Here is a 27,374-nt window from a genome sequence, read left to right as displayed (position 1 = left end):
CAAAAAAAAAAAAAAAAAAAAAAAACCCAAAAAAGAAACACACACACAAACACATGATGGTCTAAAATCATTCAAGGCTGCTGCTGCGCTTTCCCTTTAAAATTATCCCTAGTGTATCCACAGGCACTGAAGGGAAACAAGCTCTAAGCACAGGCACACAATGTACTCTAGGTGACCTACCTTGGCTTCAGAATCCAGGTTTGCAGGATCAGCTGGGATACTTAGTTCTACTGTTCGAGTTTCTACGGCAACTACTCCCACAGGTATTCCTCCTAGCCTGATAAAAAATGAGCCACATCAGAACCCAATGCATGTCGAGATTATAGCTAGTCGTTTATTTTCCAATCCCACATCAACACTGGGACTAAAACTAGAAGCAAATCAGACAGCAGGGGAGAATCTAACTTCTAGGGGCTAAATGTGAGAATATGGATTTAGTATTTATTCTATAAATATGGTGGGAAACTATCCTTGGAACCACTCCTATTCTGGATAGCCCCAACAGGATAAATTCAAACCAGGGCTGTAACAAGGGGATCTTCTATATTTAGACTCATTTCAGTGCACATACAAATCTACCTCTGTGGTTACCAAATGAAGTTTCTCTATTCACTCTAGAGCATCTCTTGGTGAATATGGAGGGAAATGGTCTGGAAGGTAGTAGGAATCTGAAACTTTTGGTAACTTTTCATGAGTCCTGGTCCTGTGAAAATACAACTATAGTTTTCTTTTCTTTTTTTGGTGGTACTTGAACCCCAGGGCCTTGTACATGCTAGGCAACTACTCTATCCCTGAGCTACATCCGAAGCTCTTTTAATTTTTGTTTTGAGACGGGGCCTCACAAAATTGCCCAGGTTCACCTTGAACTCGTGATTCTCCTGCTTCAGCCCCCTGAGTAACTGGGATTACAGGTATGCACCACCATGGCTGGTAGAGCTGTAGTTTTTATGGAATATGAATAATGTGGTGCAAGATTTGAGGGTACAGAAGGTTTTACCACTGGGTGTGTCAGTGGGGATTGTGTGTAGGTGTGTCATGAGAATGATGAAAAATATATACAAAGAGTAGGGAAGTGGTTTAAAATGGGCCCTTAAGTTTTTCTTTCACGGGAAAAGAACAATGGGACAGGGACAATTTCAGAAATCATTCTGAATCTACACTGGAGGCATATATTTAATCTCAAAGCTAAGTTAATTAAAAAACCTGTTCAGGTACTTAAATGTTTCTACATTTATACTCCATGAGACGCTCTAAACTTAGTCTTCATAAAGATTTCCTAGGAAAATCAGAGAGCAGGAGAGGAGAGGGGCAGAGATGGGGGGAAGGAAGAGAGATTGAGGGAAGGGAGAATACAGAAATGCAAAGACAGGGTGAGTCTTTACCCTGGAATATGTGATTCAATCTTCACTCTCAGTTGCATTACTTGGGCCTAGGGCTGGGATGGGCTAGTCTCTTGTTCCCCACACCATCTCCATAACAAACTTTTCCATGAAGGATGGTCTTGGGTTGTTACATTGGCTACTGGAAATGGATTCTTGTCATCACAACAGGCCTAATGGGGGACTGAGTGGAGACCACCCACCCCCTTGTCACTTGCCCGCATTGAATCAGAATCAAAAGCCCTCTAGACAACCAGACAACGAGCAGGAGGTACACAGGAGGGCTTAGAAATATTTCTGCTCACAATGATTAACAATCCAACAGGAAACTTGTAATTGCAAAAGCCATCCTAAATCGGTAACTTATAACTTATATATTAGGGCCCATGTGACCTAATAAAGAACATCTTTATCCGAGTATTACAGTTATTTATTGAACTTGAAAACAGCTCAGAACAACTTCTGTTTTCTATTATACTTCATATAAATTTTATCAGGCTAGCACATGAAGATGCTACATCTTGTTTTATAGTGTGTCCCTGGACAAGGTGCCATGGAATAATAAAAGACAATTTACAGCCAATAGCACACGTATTCCAAACATACATACCAAAGATGAGTTTTGGCAGCACTTACAGTAACAATCCCAGAAGAATACATTTATATTTATTTCTCGAAATGCCATTGCTTTTGAAAGAAGCTAGCTGTACTTGTGTTTTATATACTTGTGAGTATGTGCATGTTTGGAGTAAGAAACCCAAAACTCATCAGATGGAAAGAAAGGAAGAAGTCAGAGCGAGTGTCAGAATAAACAATGGCAGAGTTAACCACAGCCAAGCTTGACTGATCTTGGTTGCAGAATGATTCCCGTTCTTCCAATCATAAGTGTAAAGCATTGTTCTCTTATTTCCCAAGGGAAAATCTTAAAGACCTTAACAAAGGCTTGGTTTTGTGAGGCTTACAATCTGTCATGTTTTCAATAGATAGGAAAACTGAAGCAGAACAGATAAGAGACAAATTCTCAAAAAAGTTGGCCCTAGTGTGACATGAGGACTCTTTTGTAATGAGCTGATAGGTCCTGGGTAGTAGGACACAAACTCTCATGCATGCCCCACAACTGCCTCCCCAGTGGGAATTTTAATGGCACAAAAAATAATTCTCACTGGGACCCAGAAGCCTGGGGTGAGGTAAAAGACCTGAGACGCAAAAGGAAACGAGCAGCTAGTTTCTGTGAGTTTCCATCTGAGCTAACTCAGACCCGAATCCTATTCAGAGTCACAGTGGAAGACCCTGTCTGTGGGATTTGCCATCTGATGGCTCCCTGTCACTGGCAGCATGAGGCGTGCTGACCTGCTATACTGAGCAAACCACAAAGCCTAGAATTATTTTCAAGGCTAGAATCTAAATCTCAACCCAATGTGGCATGTTTGAGAATCTTGAGCAGGTGCCACTTTTCACCAAGATAAGGAAAACTGATTGCCCCCGAGAGGAAGGTGAGCACCAGATGCAGGTCCCTCGGGCAGCATGTCTCCGCAGTGCAGAACTAGATTAAGATCAGCCTTGGCAGGTGCTTGTTATACTGAGAGCTGCAGATTATTTCACACAGAGCTTGCTGTTGAGTGAAGCACTTCTTAGAGTGGGTATTAAAATTTAATAGAAACTTCAATTTCCCACTTATAAAACATGGGTATTCCGGCAACCTATACCAGCTTATTTTACTCATTCCTGTTTCAGGTAAACTTTTTTTTTTTTTTTGAGGGGGGAGGGGGTACAATTAAAATCTGATTATAATCTAATATAGTACATAAGTCACTTAAGTAATCTTGATGCCATGATGGAACTTCTCTCAGGTTACATAAGAAACAGATGAGTCTCTGATTCACTTGTCACCTGTTCCTAAAAGAAAGTAGTCTATGGGGGAGGGGAAGACATTGGTAGGCTATGGCTATTGTAGTTGGGCATTACACCCCCAAAGAGTTTTCCTCGCAGCATTATTAAAAGGAAATATTGTCAGAATCAGCCTTTATATTAAATGCATCACTGGAGTGACACTCTAAATGACTACTGGGAGCCAGTTAGAATACCTTGGGCCTGGTTATAATCCAATATTCTTAGAAAGTTTTGATGAAGAGATTATTACTGATAAAAATCTATATGGCCATGGCCCTTCTGCTTCTTATTTTCAGTTGGAAGAAAAGAGAGCTTCCAAAATAAAAGAGCTCTTACCTGGCTCTACCAACTACCACAGTCTGTGCCCACGGCTGCATAATCTCTGAGAAAGATCCATAGTCAAAAAATCCACTCAACCACTGACCTTTCTGGGCTACAGAAGGAAAAAAAAGAATAAAGACAGTCAATCCATTGACAGTGCGCTGGAACTGATGAATTTAAGGTGGGATCTGGGGGATTATTTGGGGGAGTTTGTTGTTGTTTCTAACCATATTATAATAGATGGAAGCATTAGGCAGCCAAATGTTCATCTGCCTTCAGACATCATCTCCTATTTCATTTGCTAGTCTGCATAAAAAGAATCATTTATCAGCAAAAGCATCATTTATTGTTAAACGATGGGGTTCAGCTAGCACAGACAGTTTGCATGCTTTTAAATAAATAACTTGGCTTTTTTCAAGATACCACAAACATTTGTCAAAAGGCAGCCAAGTCATTAAAGACGTTTTAAAAAATGTCTATTTCTATTTTGAAACTCGTCTTACAATTTTGTTTGATTCTATTGATTGTCTTTTAATGGAAAGATGAAAGCAGTCAAATAAGTTAATGATCAGATGAGGACCCAAATTTGAGGAAAAGAAAAGGGATTCAGTGTTTCTGCTAGAAAAGTAAGATAGATCCAAAGTATAATTTTTCTACAAGAAAGGGTCATGACCACATACTCTTGACAGAGCAAAAACATAATGGTTCAGATGCATAATGCTTAATGCCATTAACCTCCCTTGCACAGAAAATTCCCTTCATTGGCAAGACATGTACTTTCAATATCCTAGTTTAAAAACTTTCGTTCCACAGGTATAAATGTTTGACCAAGGCCCTAGGAAAGCTTCTGCAAATAACTGTTTCCTAGTTTGCCCTCTCAGCTCATGGTTTCTCTGTGATTCTTCTAATTTGAACACAGCCCTCCACCCTGTAAAAACCCAAGTCCAAAACCAATTAAAAGTGAAGATCCGAGCAAGCTAACCTCTGCTGACTTAAACAGGATGGAGAGTGTTTTATCAAGACTAAACTTGTAATTACTGTGTTCTACATTCCTTGCCTCTATGGCCCCAGTGTAAAATGTGATCATCCATTTCAAAATTATCTCTCCATCGTAAGCCCAAAGCCGATCGTTTAGATTCTGGTCTCGTGTTGGGCGTCAGTTTGAAGAATATCATGGCACTATCTTCTCTAATAAATGACTTTAACTTTTCACCTAGAAGATATCTGCTTTAACTTATCACAGGGAATCATCTGCTTTCTTTAACGCTTCCACTAAATTAAAATCTGAAGTCACTCGATTTGGGAGCGAGTGTTAGCTACAGAGAGACAGCAGGATGAATTACTGGGGAGTCGATGAAAAAATATTATACAAAAAAATAGAAAACTTAGTTTATCACAAATTTCATTTTATTCTCTGGTTCTCATTAATAATGACGGGGATAACCCCTATCTACACCCACACTTCTGTTCACACCATGAATGAGGGGAATGATGAAGGTTCTAATCCAAATTTTAACTTTACATGCCCAGATCATTTTATAATTCTTACTTTAATAATGATTAGGAAGTACAGAATTAATTTCAAGTGAAAAAATCTGCAGCTTCCCCTCCCTTCTTTGATATTGAGGATTGAACCCAGGGGTGTTGTAGAACATTTTACCTCTCTAGCCCTTTTTATTTTGAGATGGAATCTCATTAAATTACTGATGTTGTCATTGAACTTGAGATCTTCCTGTCACAGCCCTCACTGGAATTACAGGTATATGCCACCATGCCTGGTTGAAAATGTTTACTTTTTTAAATAAACCTTCATGCCTAATCATAGCAACAAAAAAGCTGACTAAAACACCTGAAAATGCTAATCTATTGTTCCTATTTCAACCCCCCCAATATAATTTTCTGTCATTATTTATCTTTATTTTTAAACATGTTGAAGCTCTTTATATTTTTATTTTTTATTTTTTTGGTACTGGGGATTGAACTCGGGGCACTCGACCACTGAGTCACATCCCCAGCCCTATTTTGTATTTTATTTAGAGACAGGGTCTCACTGAATTGCTTAGTGCCTCTCTGTTTCTGAGGCTGGCTTTGAACTCACGATCCTCCTGCCTCAGTCTCCAGAGCCGCTGGGATTACAGGCATGCGCCACTGCACCAGGCTTAAACTTTATTTTAATTACTATAAAAATAAAATAAAAAACCCTCTTGCCTTATATGTTGATTAGGGTAGAGTGAACTCTTGGTTATTGTAGTTGGGCTTCACAGTCCCCACAGTGCAGATGAGACAGTCAGACATAGAACTTAGAAGCCTGTTAAGATGGTTCCCTAGATTTCTCAGGAGAACTTTTGCTGAGACTTGTTCTGATTTTCAGGAGAAGAGAGGCTCACCTCATTTCCATAAAAGTCCTGAATTTTAAGGTTGATAGGTGTGCTAGGCACATACTTCTTATCATAATCATGTATAAAAATAAGAGGCAAGGAGAAAACTACTATAGTGATTTTTCTGCCAGTGTAAGAAATTTTTTATTAAGATTAATAAGAAAAGGCATTGAAATCAACATTAACTGTTGATTTTTCTAGAATATCTACAGTCAGGTGTCAGATGAAGCCTGAGCTCTAAAGTAATAGCTGTGTGGCCTTACACAGATCATTCAACTTCTCTGAGATTGTAAAATGGTGAACTTTCATTCTCATTCTCTCTCAAATAATGTATATATGAATTTCTTTCCATCTGATCCAGCTTTAGTGTGTACTCTTTCTCCTTCCTTCCTTCCTCTTTTCTTTTTTGCAGTACTGGGGATTGAACCAAGGGGTGCTCTACTACTGAGCTACATCCCCAGCCCTTACTAGTTTCTGACACAAGGTCACTAAATTGCTGAGGCTGGCCTCAGACTTGTAATTCTTTGGCCTCAGCCTCTCTAGTAGCAGGGATTACAGGTGTGTGCTACTGCATCTGGCTTGGCTGCTTTCTTAGTCACATGCTTTTATGTGGGAATTGTGATTGAAAGAAGATTAAAAGTTTGAGAGCCAGGGCACCACAGAGTCTTCAAACATATACATACTTGGGTGAGGACGACCTGCTAACATCCATCGAGGATCATATGGAGCCTTTGTGGGAACAAACTCAATGATTCTATCTATAGGATCCTTGGAGTTCAGGAGAGGAACTGAACTGTGCACGCTCTAAAGGGAGATTGGGAAAGAAAGAGCACAGCCATCAGTGAAAAACCGTCTTATGCTCCAACTCAGCAACAGCTACAGACAAAAGATAGCAGGTTCCACATTCAGAAATTAGACGCATTGGTCCCAATCACCAGCCAGAAGCATCCTAGTTATGTGCCAGGCACAGAGGAACATGCACAGGTCTTAATCTCATTTAGAAGTCTGGCACAAAGTGATGCATTTTGACTCTTGATTTCAGTGTGCCCACGCTTTCTGGGAAGCTCTCCAGAGAATGAATGACTATTACAAAAGGAGAAAACCCAACAATGAGTAGGAAACCTTAATATGCTGGAATCTGAGTCTAGAAAGGACATGAAGGCATTCTTGGCTGGAAAATACCAGAAACAGGCCTAATGAAATCCAGAGACATTTTAAAGGTAGAAGGCAAAAGATGTGTTTGAGAAAAAGAAATCAAGATCTCTCAGAGAAATATTTCAGAATAAAAAATTCCTCTGCCTTAAAGATGAGACTTCAAACATAGAGACAATGAGCCATGTTAGAAATGGCAGGTTCTGCTGGAAGGAAGGACTCACCTTGGGCATGTATGACAGCCAGTGCAGGACAGTGAAAACTCCTTCAAAGTCATCACAAACCGTAGAGTGGGTTACCCCATTGTTGTGCATGATCTGGATGCCCCCAAGCTGGTTATTGGAGGTGTAAACTTCCCTTCCAAGGACCTGGAGAAATGAGCAAGAGAAAGGACATTTGTCTCTAAAAAAGTAAAGACATAGTTTATTTCATAATTCTCACTGAAATAGGTTCTTTTCATCACAAGACAGAGATCCCAGACTCTGTGGGTTGTTCTGAGTGACTACCAGGATCTTCTTCCTAAAAAGAAAACTCAGAAAACAAAAAAGAGTTTTAAATAATCACATATACGGTTGCAATTTAAAATCCAGCAAGCTTTTCTCTCTACTAGCGACCATAGACAGGTAGAAGGCAAAAGATGTCTTTGAGAAAAAGAAATAGCATTCTTGGAGTCTGACTTGAAACTGCAGTGATGGGTAGGCTGGGACCCTGAGGCACAGGCCACCCTGTCATGTGTAGGTCTGGCAGAGTTGTTATGCACATAAACAAAAAAGATAGCATGCCTGTCTTTTGACAAGCCGCAGTTAAAGAAACCCTGTGGGGATCTGGGTTCCTCATTTGTTTCCTAAAGGATTACCTTTTTCTTCACATTTGATTTTGGTTTTTTCTTTTTCTTCTTTCCCTAGTACTGAATATTGAGCCCAGGAACCTTGTGCATGCTAGGCAAGTGCTCTATCAACAAACTACATCCCCAGTTCTCTTGTGTTTGATTTTTAAAGCAGGTTCCCACTCAAAAGCCCTAAAGGGGGCAAAAATTCTGAAGCAACCAATGATACAGACACAAACCCCTGAGTCTCAAATCCTCTTTGTGTGCTGGGTGCAGGACTATGATTTATTCCCAAGCCTGCTTCCCCTCTGCCTTTCCCTTCCAAGGCTGTAGGAAATTCTGGGCCTCATTCTCTGTCTCTCTGGAGAGTTTAACCCTTGTCAGGTCAAAGGGCACCTGCAATTGCAAACCACAAAGTTTCATTTAAAGAAGAAAAAGGGGGAAAAAATTCTTGGACTTAGAAATTGTAGGGTTCTTTTCTCCTTGAAGATCGGTTAATAATTTCTTTCAGGGAGGGAGGTTTTCTGACCCAGCAGATGGAAGCCGGGTGGCCTGATCACTGACTATTGCAAACTGCTCAGTGTATAGTAATTGCCAGTCATCTAGGGTAGCCCTGGAGAGCTCTAAACAGTTGTGGAGCACTTACTGTATTTTCCCTTTTCTTTTCCCTTTCTCCTCCTCCTTTAAAAAATAACGACAACACAAAATTTCTTCCTTACTAACTTTTATTCATTTTCAGTCTCTGGGGAGAACCTAATAAATTGAGGGCTGGCAAATTGTACCTGTATATTCCCAAATGGCCCCTTCTTGTTAGGAGCTTTGAGAGGTTCCACTGCGTGCTGGGTCAGCCCCTACATCAAGACCTTCCCAAGGCTGTGGAAGTTGGTGACCAAAGTAATAACCTCACTGTGACCCAGCTGGCCTTGCTTCCATTTAACTTCAGCTACGAAGGGCATTAGAGACTTTTCTGAAAGGAATATGGAAAACAAAATTGCTCTCAGATTACTGCTTTCCTTGATAAGGAAGCACAGAGAACAAGCCTTTACAGGCAGCCCCAAGCTGAGCAAGCTGCTGGCAGCTCCTTTGAAGGAGCCCCATGAACAGGGGAGAACATATCTAACCACTGGGCTCCCATCCTCCCCTCAGTCCATCTTTAATCTCAGCCCAGGCACTGCAGCTCTTTTCTCATTCTCCTGCTGTCTCTTTCCATTTGCCCTCTCTCTGACTGATACACTGATCTCTCGGTCACTCGGCTTTCTGCTCCACCGAGTCCATATTACTAATAACACCTCCGCCACGGCCAGTTTACCTCATGAAGGCAGGAGCACATCATTACAAAATAAACTCATAACTTTGACATTCTAGCAAATACACGCCGTTTGTTATTTTTATGGCTTTAGTCTTTCTAACAGGCAGAGGGCATTACATACCTGTTTCATTTATATCTTTAAATGTGCGCACACATGCACACTCACACATGCATCAGGAAACAAAACAGAAGAGAAAAATCAAACCAAAACAAATATCCAAAGCAGTCAGTTGATGGGAGATCTTGGTGGAGGCAGAAAAACCTGTCACTCAGGGAGGCCACGCTCTGATCTGGCTCTGGTTTTATGGTCGTCATAAACCCGATGGCCCACAACTGGTCCTTCTGGGACAGACTGCCTCTCTGCTAGAAGTCATTCAGTGTGATCAGCAGTATTTTTAATTATTAAAATAAAATTGGAAAGGGGGAAAAGGAATAAAAAGGAGACACTGTGCTGACCCTGAATATCTGATATTCACAATCTATGTCAGGAGCCAACTACTCCTTGTTGCCTATAAGAGAGGTGCCATTTTCTGCTAAGAAACACTATTTTCTGTCCAATCTCTAGTACTTGATAATGTCCAATCAGTAATGGACCAGCGAAGGACAAAGCTCAGAAAAAAGGACTGAAGCAGACCAAGAGCTGCTTCATGGTTTAAATGCACCATTCTCAGACATCTTTGCCCCCTCACTTCAAAGGATAGGAAAGCATTCAGAACCAGGCTACTCCCAGAGACCTTCTGCCACTTATCCATCCTACTGCTGAGTTACACTCCCAGCAACTCTATCTTGTGTTTTTACAACAGGAGACAAACTTGAAACAGCAAGATTCAATAACATAGCACATCTTCCTTTAGCAAGCTAAAACTCAAGACTGATGCTTTGGCATTGTTCTGAAAAAGCAGCGGTATTTCTGTTTCTTCTCCTCTGGGTTCTGAAGAAACCCAACTAGGGTTTAACACAACCAAGAACATTAATTCTGAGCTAAAGAAATATTTGCCACGTGTGAAGATTCATTTAATTTGGAAATGAAAGAGAAAAACCATAGGATAGAGTAACAGACTATCTAATAGCTCTCTGACCAGCCTTATTTAGGGAAACGAAGGTGGGGTGGAGACCAACAGACAGAAATGAAATCTGTCCATTTACAAATGCCAACAATCACAGATACTTAACAATCAGCAAGGGGAAAGCAGTGCCGCGGGCTCATCTTCAAAGGCTGGAGGTTTTGGAGTACGCACAGTAGGATGAAAGTGCACACAATGGCTCCTGATTTATAGGGGTCGTTGCTGACTCAAGTGGTTTTAATGATTTTAGAATACCTCACAACAAAAGCTCCAACCAAGGAAGCAGAATCTGGGCTAGGACAAAATTCATTCTGCCTAACTCTGAAATGATGATGCCAGAACAGTCACGAAGACCCTAATCGACACCTAGGAAGATAAGATGGCCCAACACAAAGAACCACTGTTTTATTCCTCAGTAAGTTGTCTTACCAACCATCTACAGAATAACCTGGGGTCAACAGCCCACATCACATTTTCATGAACTAGGTGGGTTTCATTTGTCACTCTTTTAAACTTTGACATAGGCATTTCTATATTAGTTGAGTTGCTTGCCAGAGTTTTCAAATTATTCCTCTCACATTTTCTACTATTTGAAATAAATTTTAATTTATCTGCCCCAAAGCATCACTATTAAACATAGGAGCCATTCAAACAGAGGAGATGCTCCCAAGGCCCTCTTTGTTTCCTTCCAGATCTAAGTGGAAGAACAACACCATCTTGAGGTCCTCTGCTAAAGGGTACCCAGGCCACAGAACTGATACGGGCTGAACTTGAGAGAAGAAAAGATCTTTACCCGGCCCCTCCATAAATGTAAGCCTCATCCAGTGTTTCATTCATTGCAGCTGGCAGACTTGAGAATTAAGGGCACCACATAAAAGCTACTGATTAGCAGAGAGGCAATTGTTAAAGGCTCCACCAAAGATGCCACAGAGCCTTTAGAAATGTCCAGATGTGTAAAAGGTACAAATGAATGCAGTCATACACACATGCTAAGACCTCTGCTGCTGTTGCTGCTTATCTAGAGACATTGCAGACAGCTCAGGTTTACCACAGCTGACAGGCAATGAAAACAGTCTAATATACCGCCTGCTCTCGCCCTTAAATCCCTTTTTGGAGATCAAGATAAACATGTTCTTCCCTTCCCCAGTACTCCAGACATTTGACTGAAGTGGCGAAGCATTGTGAGGTTTTGTGCAAATGAAATCACTATGTAACACTGAATGAGCGTACTATTTACTTGTCAGGATATTTGTCAGCACAGGCATTGAGATACGAGTTTCAAAGATGCAACTTAGCTCAATCTTTAAAAAATTGCTCTTATCCTGATACACACATTAAGACCCTTAGACTTATATACAAATATTTGCAATCATGTGCTAAGATGTGAAAAATAATGATGTATAAACAATGGAATAAAAGAGAAAAGCTACTGCTGCTTTCTCCTCTTTTAAACAACCTCAGTGGGTTAGAACATCTTGTATTTAAAGAATCAGAGTACAAAATTCCTCCTGCACCCATGAATTCAGCTATGCAAGCTTTGCTGCAATCCTCATCAGGACACTTCCATTCTCAAGAGAATTTCAGGAGGATTTTTTGGTAAATTTGCTGAGTTATCATCATCACTGGACTTCATCCAGGATTCTAGGTATTAAAGTCACTCTGAGATCCGTCAGGTTATTGATAAAGGTTTGGCTAAGGCAGACAGAGAGATAGACAATGAGAAAGAATGGGTGGAAGTAGGGGAAAAGTAATAAGATGGAAAAGAGGTGGAAGAATGAAGGGTGGGGGGAGGAAGGGGAAGAAAAAAATGTAATAGCTCATCTACTCAGTGCTGCTAACATCCTCTTCCTTGACCTGAGAGGACTACATTTTTAAAAGCTGACAAGTAATTCAATCTCCAATTAACAATTTTAAATGGTGTAGCACATATTACTGTGTAAATGTTTCACCAGGAATACATCTAAGGGTGAATGGAATTAAATCTCCAGGGAAATGGGACCAGTGCCTCCATGATCAAAAATATTTGGGTGTTCCAAAATACAAAGCCATAGGGTTACAACTTTTTCTCCCTTCTTTATTACTACTGCTGTCAATGGCAAACTGGAACATTGGTTGGCAGTTGGTAAATTAGACTTGGGGATATAGAAAAGGCTTAGTGCCATTCGTTGGCAGAGGAGGGAAAAGTCCCTGACTTGAGCCACAGTTGGATTCAAGACCATCCTACAAGACCAAAAATCTTTCTATAAGTAGTATATTACGAAGCAATCAGATTTGCTGAAGAATATATTGGGTCAAAGGGACTGTGCCACCACTGTAGGGAAAAAAAAATTTTTTTAGCCAAAAAGAGAATGAGATATAAGCCAGAAATAACACTGGATGACCTCTGTTTACTGAGGTGTAGGCCTCATTGGAGAACAAAGGAATGAGTTAGATGGCAGAAGGATGATGGGTATTGAAGGTAGAGTGGGTAAGGAACAGAGACTCATTTTTAATGTAAAGGGGAAGGGAAGAGCCACATGATAGTTTGCTTGTCAAATGTAGGAGAAAAACGTGTAGGCTTCTGTAGAAAAAGCCGAATGCCAAAAGCAATCACTAATCACATCCTGAGATCCGTCAACTGCTGATTTAGCTAGGGACTTGGAAATACTGATAATAAATGAATTCCAAATATAGAAATATTTAACATTTTAAATAAAGTTTGGTTTGCTGAGGTATAATCTACATATAGCAAAAATGTCCACTTCAAGGTTTATAGTTCTGTAAATGCCGAAAACACATATAGTCATATGTCAACCACCACAATCAAGACAACATTTTCATCATCCCCCAAAGTTCCCTATGTTCCTTTGTAATCCATCCTTTCCTTCTACTCTAACAACCACAGATCTGCTTCTGGCCCCAACAATTTTACCTTTCTAGAATGTCACATATGATGTAGACTTCTAAGTTTAGCTCATTTAGTTAACACAATGCATCAGATCTTTTCACACTGATGCAAGTGTCAGAAGTTCCTTTTTTATTGCTAAGTCGTGTTGCATTTTATGGAAATACCACAGCTCACTCACCTGTTTGTTGGGGGATATATGGAGGGATTATGAAGAAAGCTGATATAGACATTCATATACAGGTATTTATTGAGGGGGGCAATGCTGGGGACTGAACCCAGGAGCTCTCTACCACTGAGGTATATCACCAGCTCTTTTTTTTTTTTTTTTAATTTTGAGACAGGTTCTTGCTGAGTTGCCAGGCTGGTCTTGAATTTGCAATCCTCCTGCCTCAGCCTCCTGATTAGATGGGATTACAGGTGTGGGTCACTGCACCAAGCTCATGTACAGGTTGTATAGATGTATATTATTATTTGTTTCTTTTTTTTAAATGTTATTTTTAGTTATTAAATGACAGTAGAATATATTTTGAAGTATAACTTCCCATTCTTGAGGTTGAACATGATGTGATTTTCACTGGTTTTGTACTCATAAATGAACATAGGAAAGTTATGCCTGATTCATTCTACTGTGTTTCCTATTCCCATCCTCCCTTCCTCCCCTTTATTCCCCTTTGACATTGTCATTTCTATTGGGTAAATATATAGGAATAGAATTACCAGGTTAAATGATAAGCAAAAATCTAACTCCATAAAAGACCCCCCCACACACACAAAAAAGAATACATCCTTTTTGAAGTGGCTGTACCATTCTGGATTCCTACCAATAATGTGGGAGAGTTCTGGCTGCCCTGAATCCTCATCAGCACATGGAATTTTTCAGTTAAAGATGAATGAATGAATGAATGAATGAATGAATAAATAAATAAATATTTAGGGCTGGATATGTAGCTCAGTGGAAGAATGCTTGCCTTGCATGAATCCAACCCCCAGCATTGCAAAACAACAACAACAAAAAACAAACAAAAACCTGTAATAATTTGCTTGAAAAAATTCTAGTGGTATCAAACTGATTTTTTAATTTGCATTTCCCTAATGAATGATGATAAATATCTTCTCATTTGCTTACTTACTATCCTTATATCTTCTTTTATGAAGTGTCTTCAAATTTCTTGCCCAAGTTTCTAATTATTGAATTCTTTTCTTATCGAATTCTGAGAATTCTGCATGTATTCTGAATACGTCTTTTTATCAGATGTTTTCTAAAGATAGAAATTTTAAAAAGAAATTCCTGTTTTCAGTCATTTCCCTATTATTTTTCCTAAATAGGTTGGTGCTGGAGGCGGGTGGCTGTGTGAGTAACCGCCTGTGCCCACAGTGGTCAGGCACCAGAGTTCAGAGCTTGCTGGAGCTTGGCTTCTTGGCAAGTAGCACTGATCCTTCATCTCTGTGCCCTTCTTGTGTTTTCTCTTTTATATCTGGTGGGCAGCAGTTTTTCCCCTTAAATTTTAAGCTCCATGAAAGCAGGAATTATCTTTTTATCTCTATAACATAAGAACAGATTTACATATGACAGGTATGCAGTAAACGCATGTGAACTACCACAGATTTTAAAACTGGTAGTTAATATGCTCTCTAAAAACTCAACTTTGACTTATATTTTCAGCAAGTTGAATTACCATAAACAAAGAATCCTTCATATTAGTGTTACAATGTGTATCAGCGTTTTTAAGAAAAACAAGTGGTTTAAAGTGGGTGTTTTGTTTGCTTTTTTTACTTGGGCTACAATTAAGATTGTAACTCTATGTACTCTAAAGTCACATTATATTAGGGCTGCTCTACTGAGCTGCGTAAACTTGCTTTATCTGTGGAAAAAGGGTATATCAATGGGTCAGATAAAAATGAAGATATTCATAAATCGATTATCCCAATGATTTTGACTTCTCATTTTATGCTGTTGGTTAAATGTGGGTGGGTTCTTTTTCTTAATAACACTGATATCTCAATTTCTCAGGTATGCATACTATTTTAAAGGGCTTAAATCCCAGACACTGAGACATTATTAAAATTAGGAGCCAGTCAAGAATCTACCAGAAAAACTTTAAGCCTAGGCATGCTAGGTAATCTGTAGTTCAATCTAAAAAGCTCTTAAAGCTTCTCCTTTCATAATTCAACACTCCTGACTGTGTACATTAGCTGATTAGTCTGTGTGAGCATGGCCACTCTGAATGAGAGGGGACACAGCTAGATTTGGATCCATGCACAGGGGACCTTTCCTAGAATGATGAACAGCCAGGAGTCAGGTTTCTAAACAGACTCGTTTCCTGAGCCTTTATCATATTCACATAGCAGTCTGCAAATCGAGGGCCCAGGTCTGTCTTCCTCCTAGAAGAGACTGGAGTCCTTGCATTTCTAATCTACCAACGTGTGCGTTCTTGCACTTTTAATTTATGAGTGTTTAGGGGGGACCTCTCTGACTTGGGAACATATTGGCTTGGTCTAATGCTTGGAGATTATTAAACTTGGAGCTATGCTCCACTATCAAGTCTACAGATCTTTTATTTAGAAGATATGGTGCTCTAAATGCACAAAGAGCTCCCTGTCACCTTCACATTAAAGCCCCTAGTGCCTGGTAAATGGAATTATATAGCTGTCATCTCCTTTCCCCAAAGTTTTAAGAGTACAATGGGCTCATTTTTTCACACTCCATCCCAGCTTCAGAACTAAGAGACCTACTTTGTATTGATTTAAGGTCTCAGAAATAAATAAACCTGCTTCACCGCTGTGATTCACAACAAATTCATGATACACTATTGCATGATATATTTCAAGCTCTTGCTCTGGCTCTCTTTTTCCTCTGGTGAGTGATGGGGGAGGTGGGAGGTAGTAGGGAGCTGCAAAGCTGACAGCCTGATGGTTATTGGAGATGGCTGCTGACTGCAAATCTAAGAGCAGACACTGTTGGAGGAGTATGGGATTTTTTTTTTTTTTTTTTTAAACTGGGGGGCAGGGGTGAGAAGCTAATTCACTTGAGTTTCAGGCTGGGGTTGGGGAAGAAGAAAGATTGAAGGGAGAAGAGAGGGTTGATGGAGTAGCAAGCTTCAAGTCAACACTGATCTGCAAAGACAGAGTTATGAACATGTGTAGAAAGAGAAAAGTGAAGGAAATCCACCATATGAAGGCACAACATATGACTGACTGGAAAATGAAGAAGCTGAGGAAATAGATCTGCTAAGACACCATGCTCACATAACTAAGTGGGCACTTAGCTTGAGTTCAGGGGCAATGCTTCAGTAGAGGAACAAAGTGCAGAGACCCTGTGTGCCACAGAATATATGAGGTAGAGACATTTCTTCATTCTAATATTCAAGACACCTCAGAATCCTGCAGGTTTACATAGATACTCTGGAGAAAGGGTACAGATATATTGGAGTCCACACAGGAGTGAGCCAGAGGCAGCTCACTAAGATGACAGGGTAATGAATTCTAGCAGTTTAGCTTCTGTTTGTGTAACCCTCAGAGCTTTAGTACCTTTGGTGATTCTTCCAAATCTTGGGCCCAATGAGTTTCAGCTGGTACTCCAAAAGACCTATCATTCCACCATATTATCAGGATCCTAACTTTGGACAAGGCAGGTGATGGAAAAGCAGCAGATAATTGGCCTTAAAGAGTTTTGCATAAGGCTGGGACTGTGGTTCAGCAGTAGTATACTTGCCTTGCATGTGTGAGGCACTGGGTTCGATTCTCAGCACCATGTACAAATAAATAAAATAAAGATCTATAAACAACTAAGGGAAAAATAGTAAAAAAAAAAAAAAAAAAAAAAAAAAAAAAGGTTTTGCATAATCCTGTGTAGCGAACCCCTACGGTTCCACAACATATTTCAAAGTAGAACTAAGGGCTGGGAATGCAGCTCAGTGACAGAGTGCTTGCCTAGCATGAGTAAGGGCTGGTACCCACAAAATCCCCAGTACCACAAAAACAAAAAAACACAAAACTAAGTTTTAACTGTTTTTCTTTTAACTTCTACTTAGTTTATACTTTTAACTAGCAAGAATGTCATTTATAACTCTAATCTCTTTTCTAGCTTGAATAGCATTTTCATTTTAACTACTTTAAAAAATTTTTTTTAGTTGTTGATTGACCTTTATTTATTTACTTATATGTAGTGTTAAGAATCAAATCCAGTGCCTCACACATGCTAGGCAACCAACTGAGCCACAACCTTAGCCCTTAACTACATCTGTTTTTAAGACAAGACCAGTTTTGCCGGGTGTGGTGGCAAACACTTGTAATCCCAGTGACTCGGGAGGCTGAGGCAGAAGAATCACAAGTTTGAAGCCAGCCATAGCAACTTAGTGAGGCCCTAAGCAACTTAGTGAGACATTGTCTCAAAATAAAAAAATAAAATAAAAAGGACTGGGGATGTAATTTAGGGGTAAAATACCCCTGGGTTCAATCCCTAATACCAAAAAAAAAAAAAAAAAAGATAAGACCAGATCAGTCTCTGGAGTTTTGTAAAAGTACATGGGAGAGACTCTGGTTCCATTCAATTTCCTATAGGTTATGTCATAAAATTAGGGGTTCTTTTTTGATTTTGAACACTATTTTTAGGAGCAATCAGTCTGGCTGTACAGTAAAATAGACTTTGGCCAAATATAAGGAAGAATTTTATATACAAGAAAGGGATAAATTTACTTAAGAAGTCCTGAACTCCTCTGTAGCCAAGTTTTACAAGCATGATAGAATGAATATTTGATAATGGTGTCAGAGAAAATTTAAGAAATGGTTGGAAGTTAGACTTTTGAGCATTCTTATACTCTCCATAATTACAATTCTATCTCCACTTGCATTGTGAACAACATATAGCATTTATTCTTCTGTAATCTGGATTAAAAAAAAAGATAAATTTTAACTTATTATGCTCTGCAGCTTCCACTCCTAATCTCACTAATACGCAACAATCTCACATATAGCTATATGTAACATTGCCAATATATTAACACCATAATATGTACTATCTTTTTTTTTTAACTCCCCTCCCTCAATTTATTCTCTGTGCCCCAGCCCAACATGGTTCCCTGGCTATAGATCAATACACACTTCAGAGGAACTAGAAATTAAAGAGAGTTTAAGATTAAGAGATCCTCTCGCCTTCCATTTTAAGGCAGGAAATGTATTATGCTTCCCATTTTACACAGAGAAAACTGACACCTAAACAGACTAAAGCCCAAAATTGCTTACCTAGTAAATGGCAAGGAGGAGATTGATCAAGTTTATTGTTGTTGCTTTTTTTTTTTTAACCTAAAGATTCTTTAACTTCAAAAAGTTTGAGAACATTTATAATAGGTCATCCAACCTGATAATTCCTGAGTGCATTCAATACCCCAAGCAGAGCCTCCAGAGCTTTCACTTAATCTAGGAGCCATGAACTGGAACATGTAGGTTCTCCCAAGACTTCAGGCTCTAAGCCATTGCAATGGCCACTGCCACCACCACCAACACACACACACACACACACACACACACACACACACGGCTCTCTTCAAGTCAGATGCAACTTCTACAATGGAGCTATGAACGGCAATGCCACCTTGCAAGATCTCCAAACCAGCACACTCAGGACCAGGCTGCTGGCACATCACCAACACTCACTAACAGAATCAAACACACCCTGTATGGTTTTCTGCTGAATCTGAAGAACATCAAATGAAAAACAAATACAACCTCCAAATGGGGTCAGATTTACCCACATTTTATATATGTGTGTGTGTAGGGGGGGTGGTGATGCTTGAAAACTAAGGATATCTGCTCACTGCAATTCTTTCTGAGAATTCATTCATACTGTTAAAGCATGCTTACTCAGGGGCTGGGGATGTGGCTCAAACGGTAGAGCGCTCGCCTGGCATGCGTGCGGCCTGGGTTCGATCCTCAGCACCACATACAAACAAAGATGTGTGTCAGCCGAAAACTAAACAATAAATATTAAAATTCTCTCTCTCTCTCTCTCTCTTTCTCTCTCTCTCTCTCTTTAAAAAAAAAAAAAAAAAAAAAAAAGCATGCTTACTCAGAAGGGAAGTTAAAAGGCCCTCTTTAGAAAGAAGAGTGATCCCATCTGGAGCTACGGGAGTACAGGGACTGTCTATTGCGAAAATAGGTAGTTAGGGACTTTTAAAAATGCAAATTGCTGGACTGATCCTTAGAGTGATTATGGGCTATTGTATCAACAAGTCCTTGGGGACTCTTGTAGAAAGATGACTGACACATATACTACCCTACATGACAGAACATGGTGCCTCTTACATTAATGGCTTTCCGAAGTGTGTTGATTGTCTTTAGATAACATCTATTGGGAAAGTCAATATATGAATGTACTGCTACAGTGAAGGCTGCCATCTAACATTTTCTTGAAGGAATTTTTGCCTTCAGAGAGAGTCAGTAAGTATATAGAATATTGTGTTTTTATTTCTTTTCCAGGGCATGGTTAATGAAGTCCAATGAGAAAGGACCCTAATGTACCTCAGGGAAGACTACAACAGTGTCAGTGTTTTCCTATATTGACTAATTTAATCTCCACTCTAATCCTTGTAGATAGGTACTATTATTACACCCCCCCTTCCACAATCATTTTATAGTTACTAAACTGCAACCCACAGAGGTTAAGTAAACTGACCAAGATTATACAATTGGTAGGTCACACAGCCAGGAACTAAACCCAGGCAGCCTGGCTATAGAGTCCAGGCTTTCAACCTCCTTAAGTAACATGAAAGTGACAGCGCTGCCCACCCCACTTGAGAGCTGGGTAAACTCCCCTTCCCTTCTTGAGTCCCTTACATGTGTGGCACAGAGTCAAGGGTGAACACAGGGACTGTACAGTAGAAGCCCCTGGTGTAACAAAAAGGACCCACTCATGGAGTAACTCTGGTACCATCCCTGATAGAGTAAAATGTGACAACTTCATAGTTCATGTTGCACAGCTACATATAAATATGTCCATGGAAGCCAAGAAGGATTGAGAGAGACGTGACTTCCTTGTATTAAGTCTCGAAAGCCAGGTTAGCAGAATTAGACCCCTTAAATGACTAAGAGCCCTAGCCGAATCCAGCACGTAACTTCTTTTTTTCCTGGCAGATTCAGTGAAAACAGAAGCCTGATCTCACTAAAGGGGATGGGATCATAGGATCACATCCCCCTCCGCAAAAAGAGAAGCTTCTGTTTCTCTTTAAAATGTTTACCACAAGGAAGTCACATATCACCTCCTAGCACCCATATCATATCAGTCACTGGCAGAAGCCTTACATTCATAAGCAGTTATTGTCCATAGAATATGCATAAACTGCAAATTCTGATTTCTGTATACAGGGAGTGGGCTCTCAAGAAGTCTGGTGCAATGGCTGAGAGCTAGAAGCTCTAGTTTGTAACGGTGTTCCCTTACAACATAGGACTTTCCAGTCTCATTGCCACCTGACACTATGCTAAACATATAAAATAGAAAGTGAGGAGGTGGAGTGGTACCCTGACTTAAGAGTTTATGACTCTGCAAAGGACCTCATCTCCTTAAGGACCCATCTTATCAATACCCTGAGTACATAGGTTACTGTCTTTGTGAGGCCAGAATGACTCCTTACACACAGGGCAATTTGCCACACCCATCAGTTCTATTCTTTCACTCTGTGAGGCATTCTGAGAACTCCATCACCTGCATATAGTTCTGGAGTTAGAAACCTATGGTCTACTTCCTTGAGAGGCATGAAACAGCAAGCCCTTAGAAACTTCACTCTCACAACATATTTTTTTCCCTTATGACATTTGGTCAAAAAGAAAATGACCACATTGTCTTCTCGCTGTAGACTTTGTGAACCCTAAGAGCCCTTTCTGCCATAAAACTTAGGGATATTATTCATGTTCTGACTCTGATCTTGTCTCTGTCAGTTCTGTTTTACTCTTCATGTCTATAAAATGGCTCTGATACAACTGGCTTAACCCAGAAGATAACAAGGAATCAGACAAATAGTCTTGATTTTGAGGCTATTATAAAGCTTTGGGAGGCCTCTAATGCCCAGCCACTGCCTTTAGTTTCAATCTCAAATCTGCATGACATCATTCAAGAAAATCCAGAAACTGTACTTTTCCTCCAGTTGGAAATATTCTGGACTTTACAAATAACTACAGGCAACAAAGGAAGACAGATGCAAAAAGAAAATATAAATACTGAAATCAGGAAGGGAGAGGGATAAAAATACAAATGTGGGAAGCACTTTCTACTTTTGGAACAAAGGATATAGTGCCCATAAAGAAAACATGTATAGTAAAACTGCTGAGAGTTGGGGGAAAATCCAGGGAACTCTTGCAATATGTATATTTTATGTGTAGATTACTAATAGTGGCTATAAAAAAAAAAAGGAAGAAAGTTTTTAAAAAATAAGTTTTTGAAAGCAAAAGGGAGGACAATGTAAACTGATTAAAACCAGGTCACCTTAATCATGCATGTGCTGAGATGCAATGTAGCCATAAAAGCTTGAAGCACACATGTGATGTACTAAGTTGGGAATGTGTGTCTTTTCAGCTTCATATTAAAGGAACAAACAATTTACATGTTGTTACATTAGGTGAGTATGATATGTGGAGTGTCAATCCTTTCTCTTCAAATCAAATCAGGCTAAGTCAGACCAGTGATGAGGTTGGAGGGTGTGGGGAGGGTTAGGGAAGAGTAGGGAGAAAGAAAGTTTTTTAAAAAATCTCTGCCTCAGCAAAAGTTTTCATTAAAATTTTAGACAAATGATCCCTGTGTCCTTCTCTCTTGCTGCCTGGGGCTCCATGCTATTTCTATGCAAATAACAACCTCGTGGTTTATATCTTATTATTTCCACCGGAGCTGCAGCGACATGACCTGAGACGTGTAAGAGGTGGGATTGGGGGGTGGGGGGGAAATTGAAGAGGAGACAGAAAGAGAAAGAAAGAGAGAGAGGGAGAAAGGGAGAGAGAGATGAAGTGGGTGTTCACTCAAGTGTGAAAAAATATTGTCAGGAGTGAGCGTCAAGAACAAAAAAAATTGCAGGGATAACGTGTTTATTTCAGTCCCCCCACCCCCAGCCTCCCACCCACCCCCCTTGCAAACCAGCACCTTTTAAAATTCATTGGGCATCAGGCGATCATGCACAATCCATCTGCTTTCACTTTATCATTTGCATTTCATGCCTCCTGGCTTTTGATGTGCTGATACTTTGATGCAGTCAGGAGACGCGCATTATCATTATTTCAATTTTCAAAGGGGTCAACGGGATCGGCACTTGCACACACAAGATTTTTTTTTCCTACAACCTCTGTGCACTCCCCCCTTCTTATTCTTCACCTCAATGTTTAACATAAAGGATGAAGACTCAAAAAGGTGGGGGTCAAATGTTTACAGTCTGAGACCATATATAAGCTTGCATGCACTGCATACATTTCCACTTTACACAGGTACACACATACTATGAGCAAAATGGTCAAGGCTAAGAAAGGAGCCTCTACAGTATTTCAAACACACAAAGACTTTCTCACACATGGACATTCAGGGAGAAACATAGAGAAAGAGAGGAATCTATAAGCAAGACACAGAAACAAAGAGAGAGAGATCAGCACTTACACAGAAAGGCGTGCACTCAGAGGGACTTGCACACACTCACAGTAAGCGAGACAGATACCTACAGAAAGAAAGGCAAAGAGACTACAAAGACATCAGCACATATGAAAACAGAATATGCACAAGTGGTGAGTCAGAGGAAGCAATCTGAGCATGGTAGCTCCCAAATAGTTTCCTTTTTCATACAAGGTAATAAGCAAAGGGGCTGAATGGACATTCTTAGTGAATCTGCATAAAATCAGTGTCTTCTAACAACATGACTATACTTAAGAGGTGCTGACATGAGACAGTGAAGCAGGCAAAGCAAGATTAGGTAACCTCTACTAGTGATCTTTCCCTTCAGCTAAAAATGATCATGTCCTTCTGAAAATGAGCATTGTTTGGTAAGTTACAACAGCAGCTTTACTTGACTTTCCCTTTGCAACAAGGCAAGCATCCCTGCAGTCGAGGAAGAAGATGAATATGTTGAATTTGATCAGAACAATTCAACCAGATTTTATGGGAAAAACAAAACAAAACCTAATACTTTTCTTTAAACCACAACTGGCAATTTTTTAGACCAAAACCAAAACCAAAAATCCCAAAACAAAACCCAACAACTTTTACTTTTTGTAATATTCCTTGTACAAAACATAGAATCTGGGTGTGTGTGGGGGGGAGGGGGGACAATGTAACGATATATATTTTAGAGATTAATACTCTTTATGAAAACATCATGGAAATACAGGTGTCATTTGAAAATCCTATCCTCACAGGTAATGGTACCTAAAACTCTCTTCAACATTTATCAATATCTCATCCTAAGAGGGTATCCGAAAGAGCAACTTAAGAAAAAATTTGAGATTCTCAGCACTTTTCCTCACTGCAATAATCTTTAGTAGTGGCAGTTTATAATCTTCATTTCTAGGATAGTCTCCCAAAAGAGGAAGATGGCCAAGTAGGCCATTGTTAGCACTACTCTGCCTTTCCTTGGAGAAAAATGCAAACTCAAAGAATGAGAGTTCATATGACAGCAGAGAACAAGATGATCATATCAAACAATTCTGCTAATTTCTGACATATCCAAAATTTAATTGGACTAATGGAATTATCAACTATTCTAAATGGATATGATAGGACAGGATACTTAGTCCCTATCTTTCCTCTTGAAACTCAGGGCTTGATAAAAGTTCCTGTAAGCCTGATAAACACAATATTCAACATAATTTAGTATGTGTATAAAATCTACAAACTCAATCACCAAACTATGTGAGAGGGGACAGGGGAATGAAATTTCAATGAGGACCAACAAGCCAGGTACAGTGGCACATGCCTGTAATCTATAATCCCAGTTACAAGGTAGGCTGACCTGGTAGGATCATGAGTTCAAGGCCTGTCTGGGCAATTCAATAATAATTTGTCTAAAAAACCCCCAAAACCAGCACCAATACTTTGTGCTAATTTTATTAAGTACTTTTACTTATGTATTCTCATTTGAGCACTACAGCATTACTTTTTTGATACTAGGGTCTGAACCGTAGCTTTACCACTAAGTTATATCCCCGGCCCTTCTCACTTTTTATTTTGAGACACAGTCTCGATAAAATGCTGAGGCTGTTCTTGAACTTTTATTCCTCCTGCCTCAGCCTTCTGAGTTGCTGGGATTACAAATCTTCTCCACCTTGCCCAGCTTCTACTACATTACTTAAAGTTATAAATTATAATTCACCTCCTTTTGTTTTGTATAGCATTAAGGCTTGAAAGTGGGGTGCTCTACCTCTGAGCTACACAGCTAGTCCTTTTTTTTTGAGGCAGGGTATTACTAACTTGCCAAGACTGGTTTGAAACTTATGATTCTCCTGCCTTAGTCTCCTAAGAAGTTGGGATTACAAGAATGAGCCACCATACTTGGCTTTATAATACCTCTTTGACAGCTAAGAAAGAAAGCTAAGGAGCTAAAAGTTTATATAAGTTGCATGAGAACAACCAGCCCCTCACTATTTCATTATGCATTTTTAGCTCTCAAAAGAAAACAAGTTTTCTATGCCTACAAAGAAGTAAGAACTGCATTGTCCCTTGTATATTCAGATCATCTCAGACAATTTTCACTTTTGCAAGCAGCAGTCTCATCATCCATTTTTTTTTTTTTCTGCCTTTAGAAAAGTCCCTGTGAGCTTGGTTTAAAAATACAAAGTCTTTCTTTGGAAGGAAAGATAAATGTCTACGTTATATCCTTTCCCAGCAACCCATCCACCTATCTTCCCACTCAATATTTACTGAGTACTTACTTTATATACAAGAGAACACCATAAGTGCCCTCTTTTTCTTTTTTAGAGGTTTATCGACAGATTTCTCAAACCATTAGAATTAGATATCCTAAACACCTAGGCCAGTGCCTAGTCCACACTATAGACCTGAAATGGGAACAAATACAACTAGAACTAAAGATAGCTCCATGCATGAGAATAGTCCCCATATGCCTTATTCGTAGTAACATAGGTAAGAAGAAGTAAGGGGCTGTGGGCCAGAACAAAAGCATTCAATTAATTCTGTCTTTCTAGAGACAGACTAGAATGTAAGTTCTTTGGAGCAGAGGTTATACAGTTAGGCTGGAACAATGCTTGAAAGACAGTAGCTACTCAAAGTATCTGTTAAATGAAATGAATGAATGAATAAAAAGGCAAGTAAGTCAATGGGTAAGTATAATGGAGGAAGATAGGAAGATACAAACTAAGGAAGTCATGAATAGAATGACCCCTTAATAAAGATGATGATGATGATATATTTTTTGTGGTACTGCTGGGGATTGCACCCAGGGATACTCTACCACTTTCTTATTTTGAGACACAGTCTCACTAAGTTGCTGAGATTGGCCTCAAACTTGAGATCTTTTTGCCTCAGTCTCCTGAGTAGCTGGGATTATAGGCATGTGCTCAATCAAGGTCTGGAATTTTGAATTCATGATAAGCTTCAAACTTCATATACTCCTCCCAAGCCCTAGAAACTTACTTTGTTGAGGGCACTAGCTCCTGTCAGAATTAAGTGAGAATTCTCAACCTGGATGGTTCTCTGTCCCAGCCGTACAAGATAAGCACCAATCCCAATGGCCCGGCATGTCACCTTAAAAAAGAATAAATTATGCATGTCACATATTTATGTCCTCTCCCAAGCTTTAAGAACTAAGGAAAAGATAAAATGTGTAAAATCCACATGAACAGAAATAAAGATTGCATTTTATGAAGTCTGTTTGACTAATACAAAAAACACACTTTCAATCAAAGAGACAAAATCAATTCAATATTTCAAATATTAGAAACTTTAAGGATCATAGTATCTTGCCCATTTCAGAGATGCCTGGCATCCCCACTACAGGTATGAGCAAAAAAAGTACTATGAAGAGAAGAAATTTAAGTTGTTAAAAGTCTGATAGGATATTTAGAGAAATAAGAACTTAAACTAAAGGCTAAAATAAACCTAGGTTTACTTGGGAAATAATTTATATTATTTCATTAATTTACATTATCCTATATCCTAAGTTCCCATTATTTTGCATAATTAAAATAACATTTGCAAGCAATGCTTTTATCTGGGACTGAATAGTAGTAATGGGGCACAAATAACCTAACTACACAGTGAGTTTTTTAAAAATTTCATATTCTGTGGGGTAGGGTAGCTAAGATGGAGAGCACTTGTCTATCATTCTGGAGGCCCTGAGTTCAATTCCCAGCACCATAAATAAATAAATAAACTGATTAATTAATTTACATTCTGTGAGGATTTACCAGGCTGATGGTGATGATCTCATCGTAGGCCAATGAGGATTCTCCAGCAATCATTCCAGATCCTCGAAGGTTCTCTGCTCCAAGCCCCTCTTCTTTCCCAATAATATCTGTTATCTTATACCTAGTAGATAAGAGTCATGCCAAAGTTTTAAGGTTAAACATAGTAACACAACTATTAAACAAATATTACCATTAAAAGGCTGCTAAAAGCATATTGAAAATTTATATTTAACATAAGACCTTTATACACTTTCTTTTATATTCTTCATATGTTTTTCCTTCTTAGCTTGGTTCTTATCTTATTGGAAGCAGTATGGTAGAATATAAAACACAAAATCTGGAATTAAGCAGATAGGTGCAAATTCTTGCTCTGATAGAGTGGTATGCCTCAGGATAATAGTAACTTCTGTAAAATGGGGACAGTAGTACCTATCTCTAAGGGTTGACAACAAGAAAAGGGCTTGACATATGGTGATAATCTCATTAAAGGCCAATGATGACTCTCCAATCATTCCAGAACCTCAAAGGTTCACTGCTGAAAGAACACTCAAAAGCTACAAGATGGCCCTCAGATTTTAAAGCCCTTTCTTTCTTTAAAGCAGGGTCAATGTATATCTCTAACTGTCCTCAAATCAACAATTTTACATAAGAATTAAAAAATTAAGCCAGGCATTATCCCAGCAACTCTGGAGGCTGAGGCAGGAGTATCACAAGTTCAAGACCAGTCTGGGCTACTTAGTGAGACCCTATCTCCAAATTAAAAAAAAAAAAAAAAAAAAAAAAAA

General features: G+C 39.3%; 1 protein-coding gene across 3 annotated transcripts in view; it reads right to left on the bottom strand.

Moving 5' to 3' along the window:
• Acaca (acetyl-CoA carboxylase alpha) overlaps positions 1-27,374 on the bottom strand; it is a 236,173-nt gene that overhangs the window by 34,999 nt on the left and 173,800 nt on the right. For all 3 annotated transcript variants that reach the window (XM_048787899.1, XM_015495351.2, XM_015495352.2), the window contains 6 exons: positions 26,590-26,710; positions 25,817-25,927; positions 7,345-7,488; positions 6,652-6,772; positions 3,606-3,702; positions 181-277 (listed from right to left, as the gene is read on the bottom strand). In XM_048787899.1, coding sequence (XP_048643856.1) covers positions 181-277; positions 3,606-3,702; positions 6,652-6,772; positions 7,345-7,488; positions 25,817-25,927; positions 26,590-26,710 — 691 coding nt within the window. The remainder of the gene's footprint in view (positions 1-180; positions 278-3,605; positions 3,703-6,651; positions 6,773-7,344; positions 7,489-25,816; positions 25,928-26,589; positions 26,711-27,374) is intronic.

This window comes from Marmota marmota, unplaced genomic scaffold (genome assembly GCF_001458135.2).
Source record: "Marmota marmota marmota unplaced genomic scaffold, marMar, whole genome shotgun sequence".
Taxonomy (NCBI): domain Eukaryota; kingdom Metazoa; phylum Chordata; class Mammalia; order Rodentia; family Sciuridae; genus Marmota; species Marmota marmota.
This window is presented reverse-complemented; position numbering and strand designations above follow the sequence as displayed.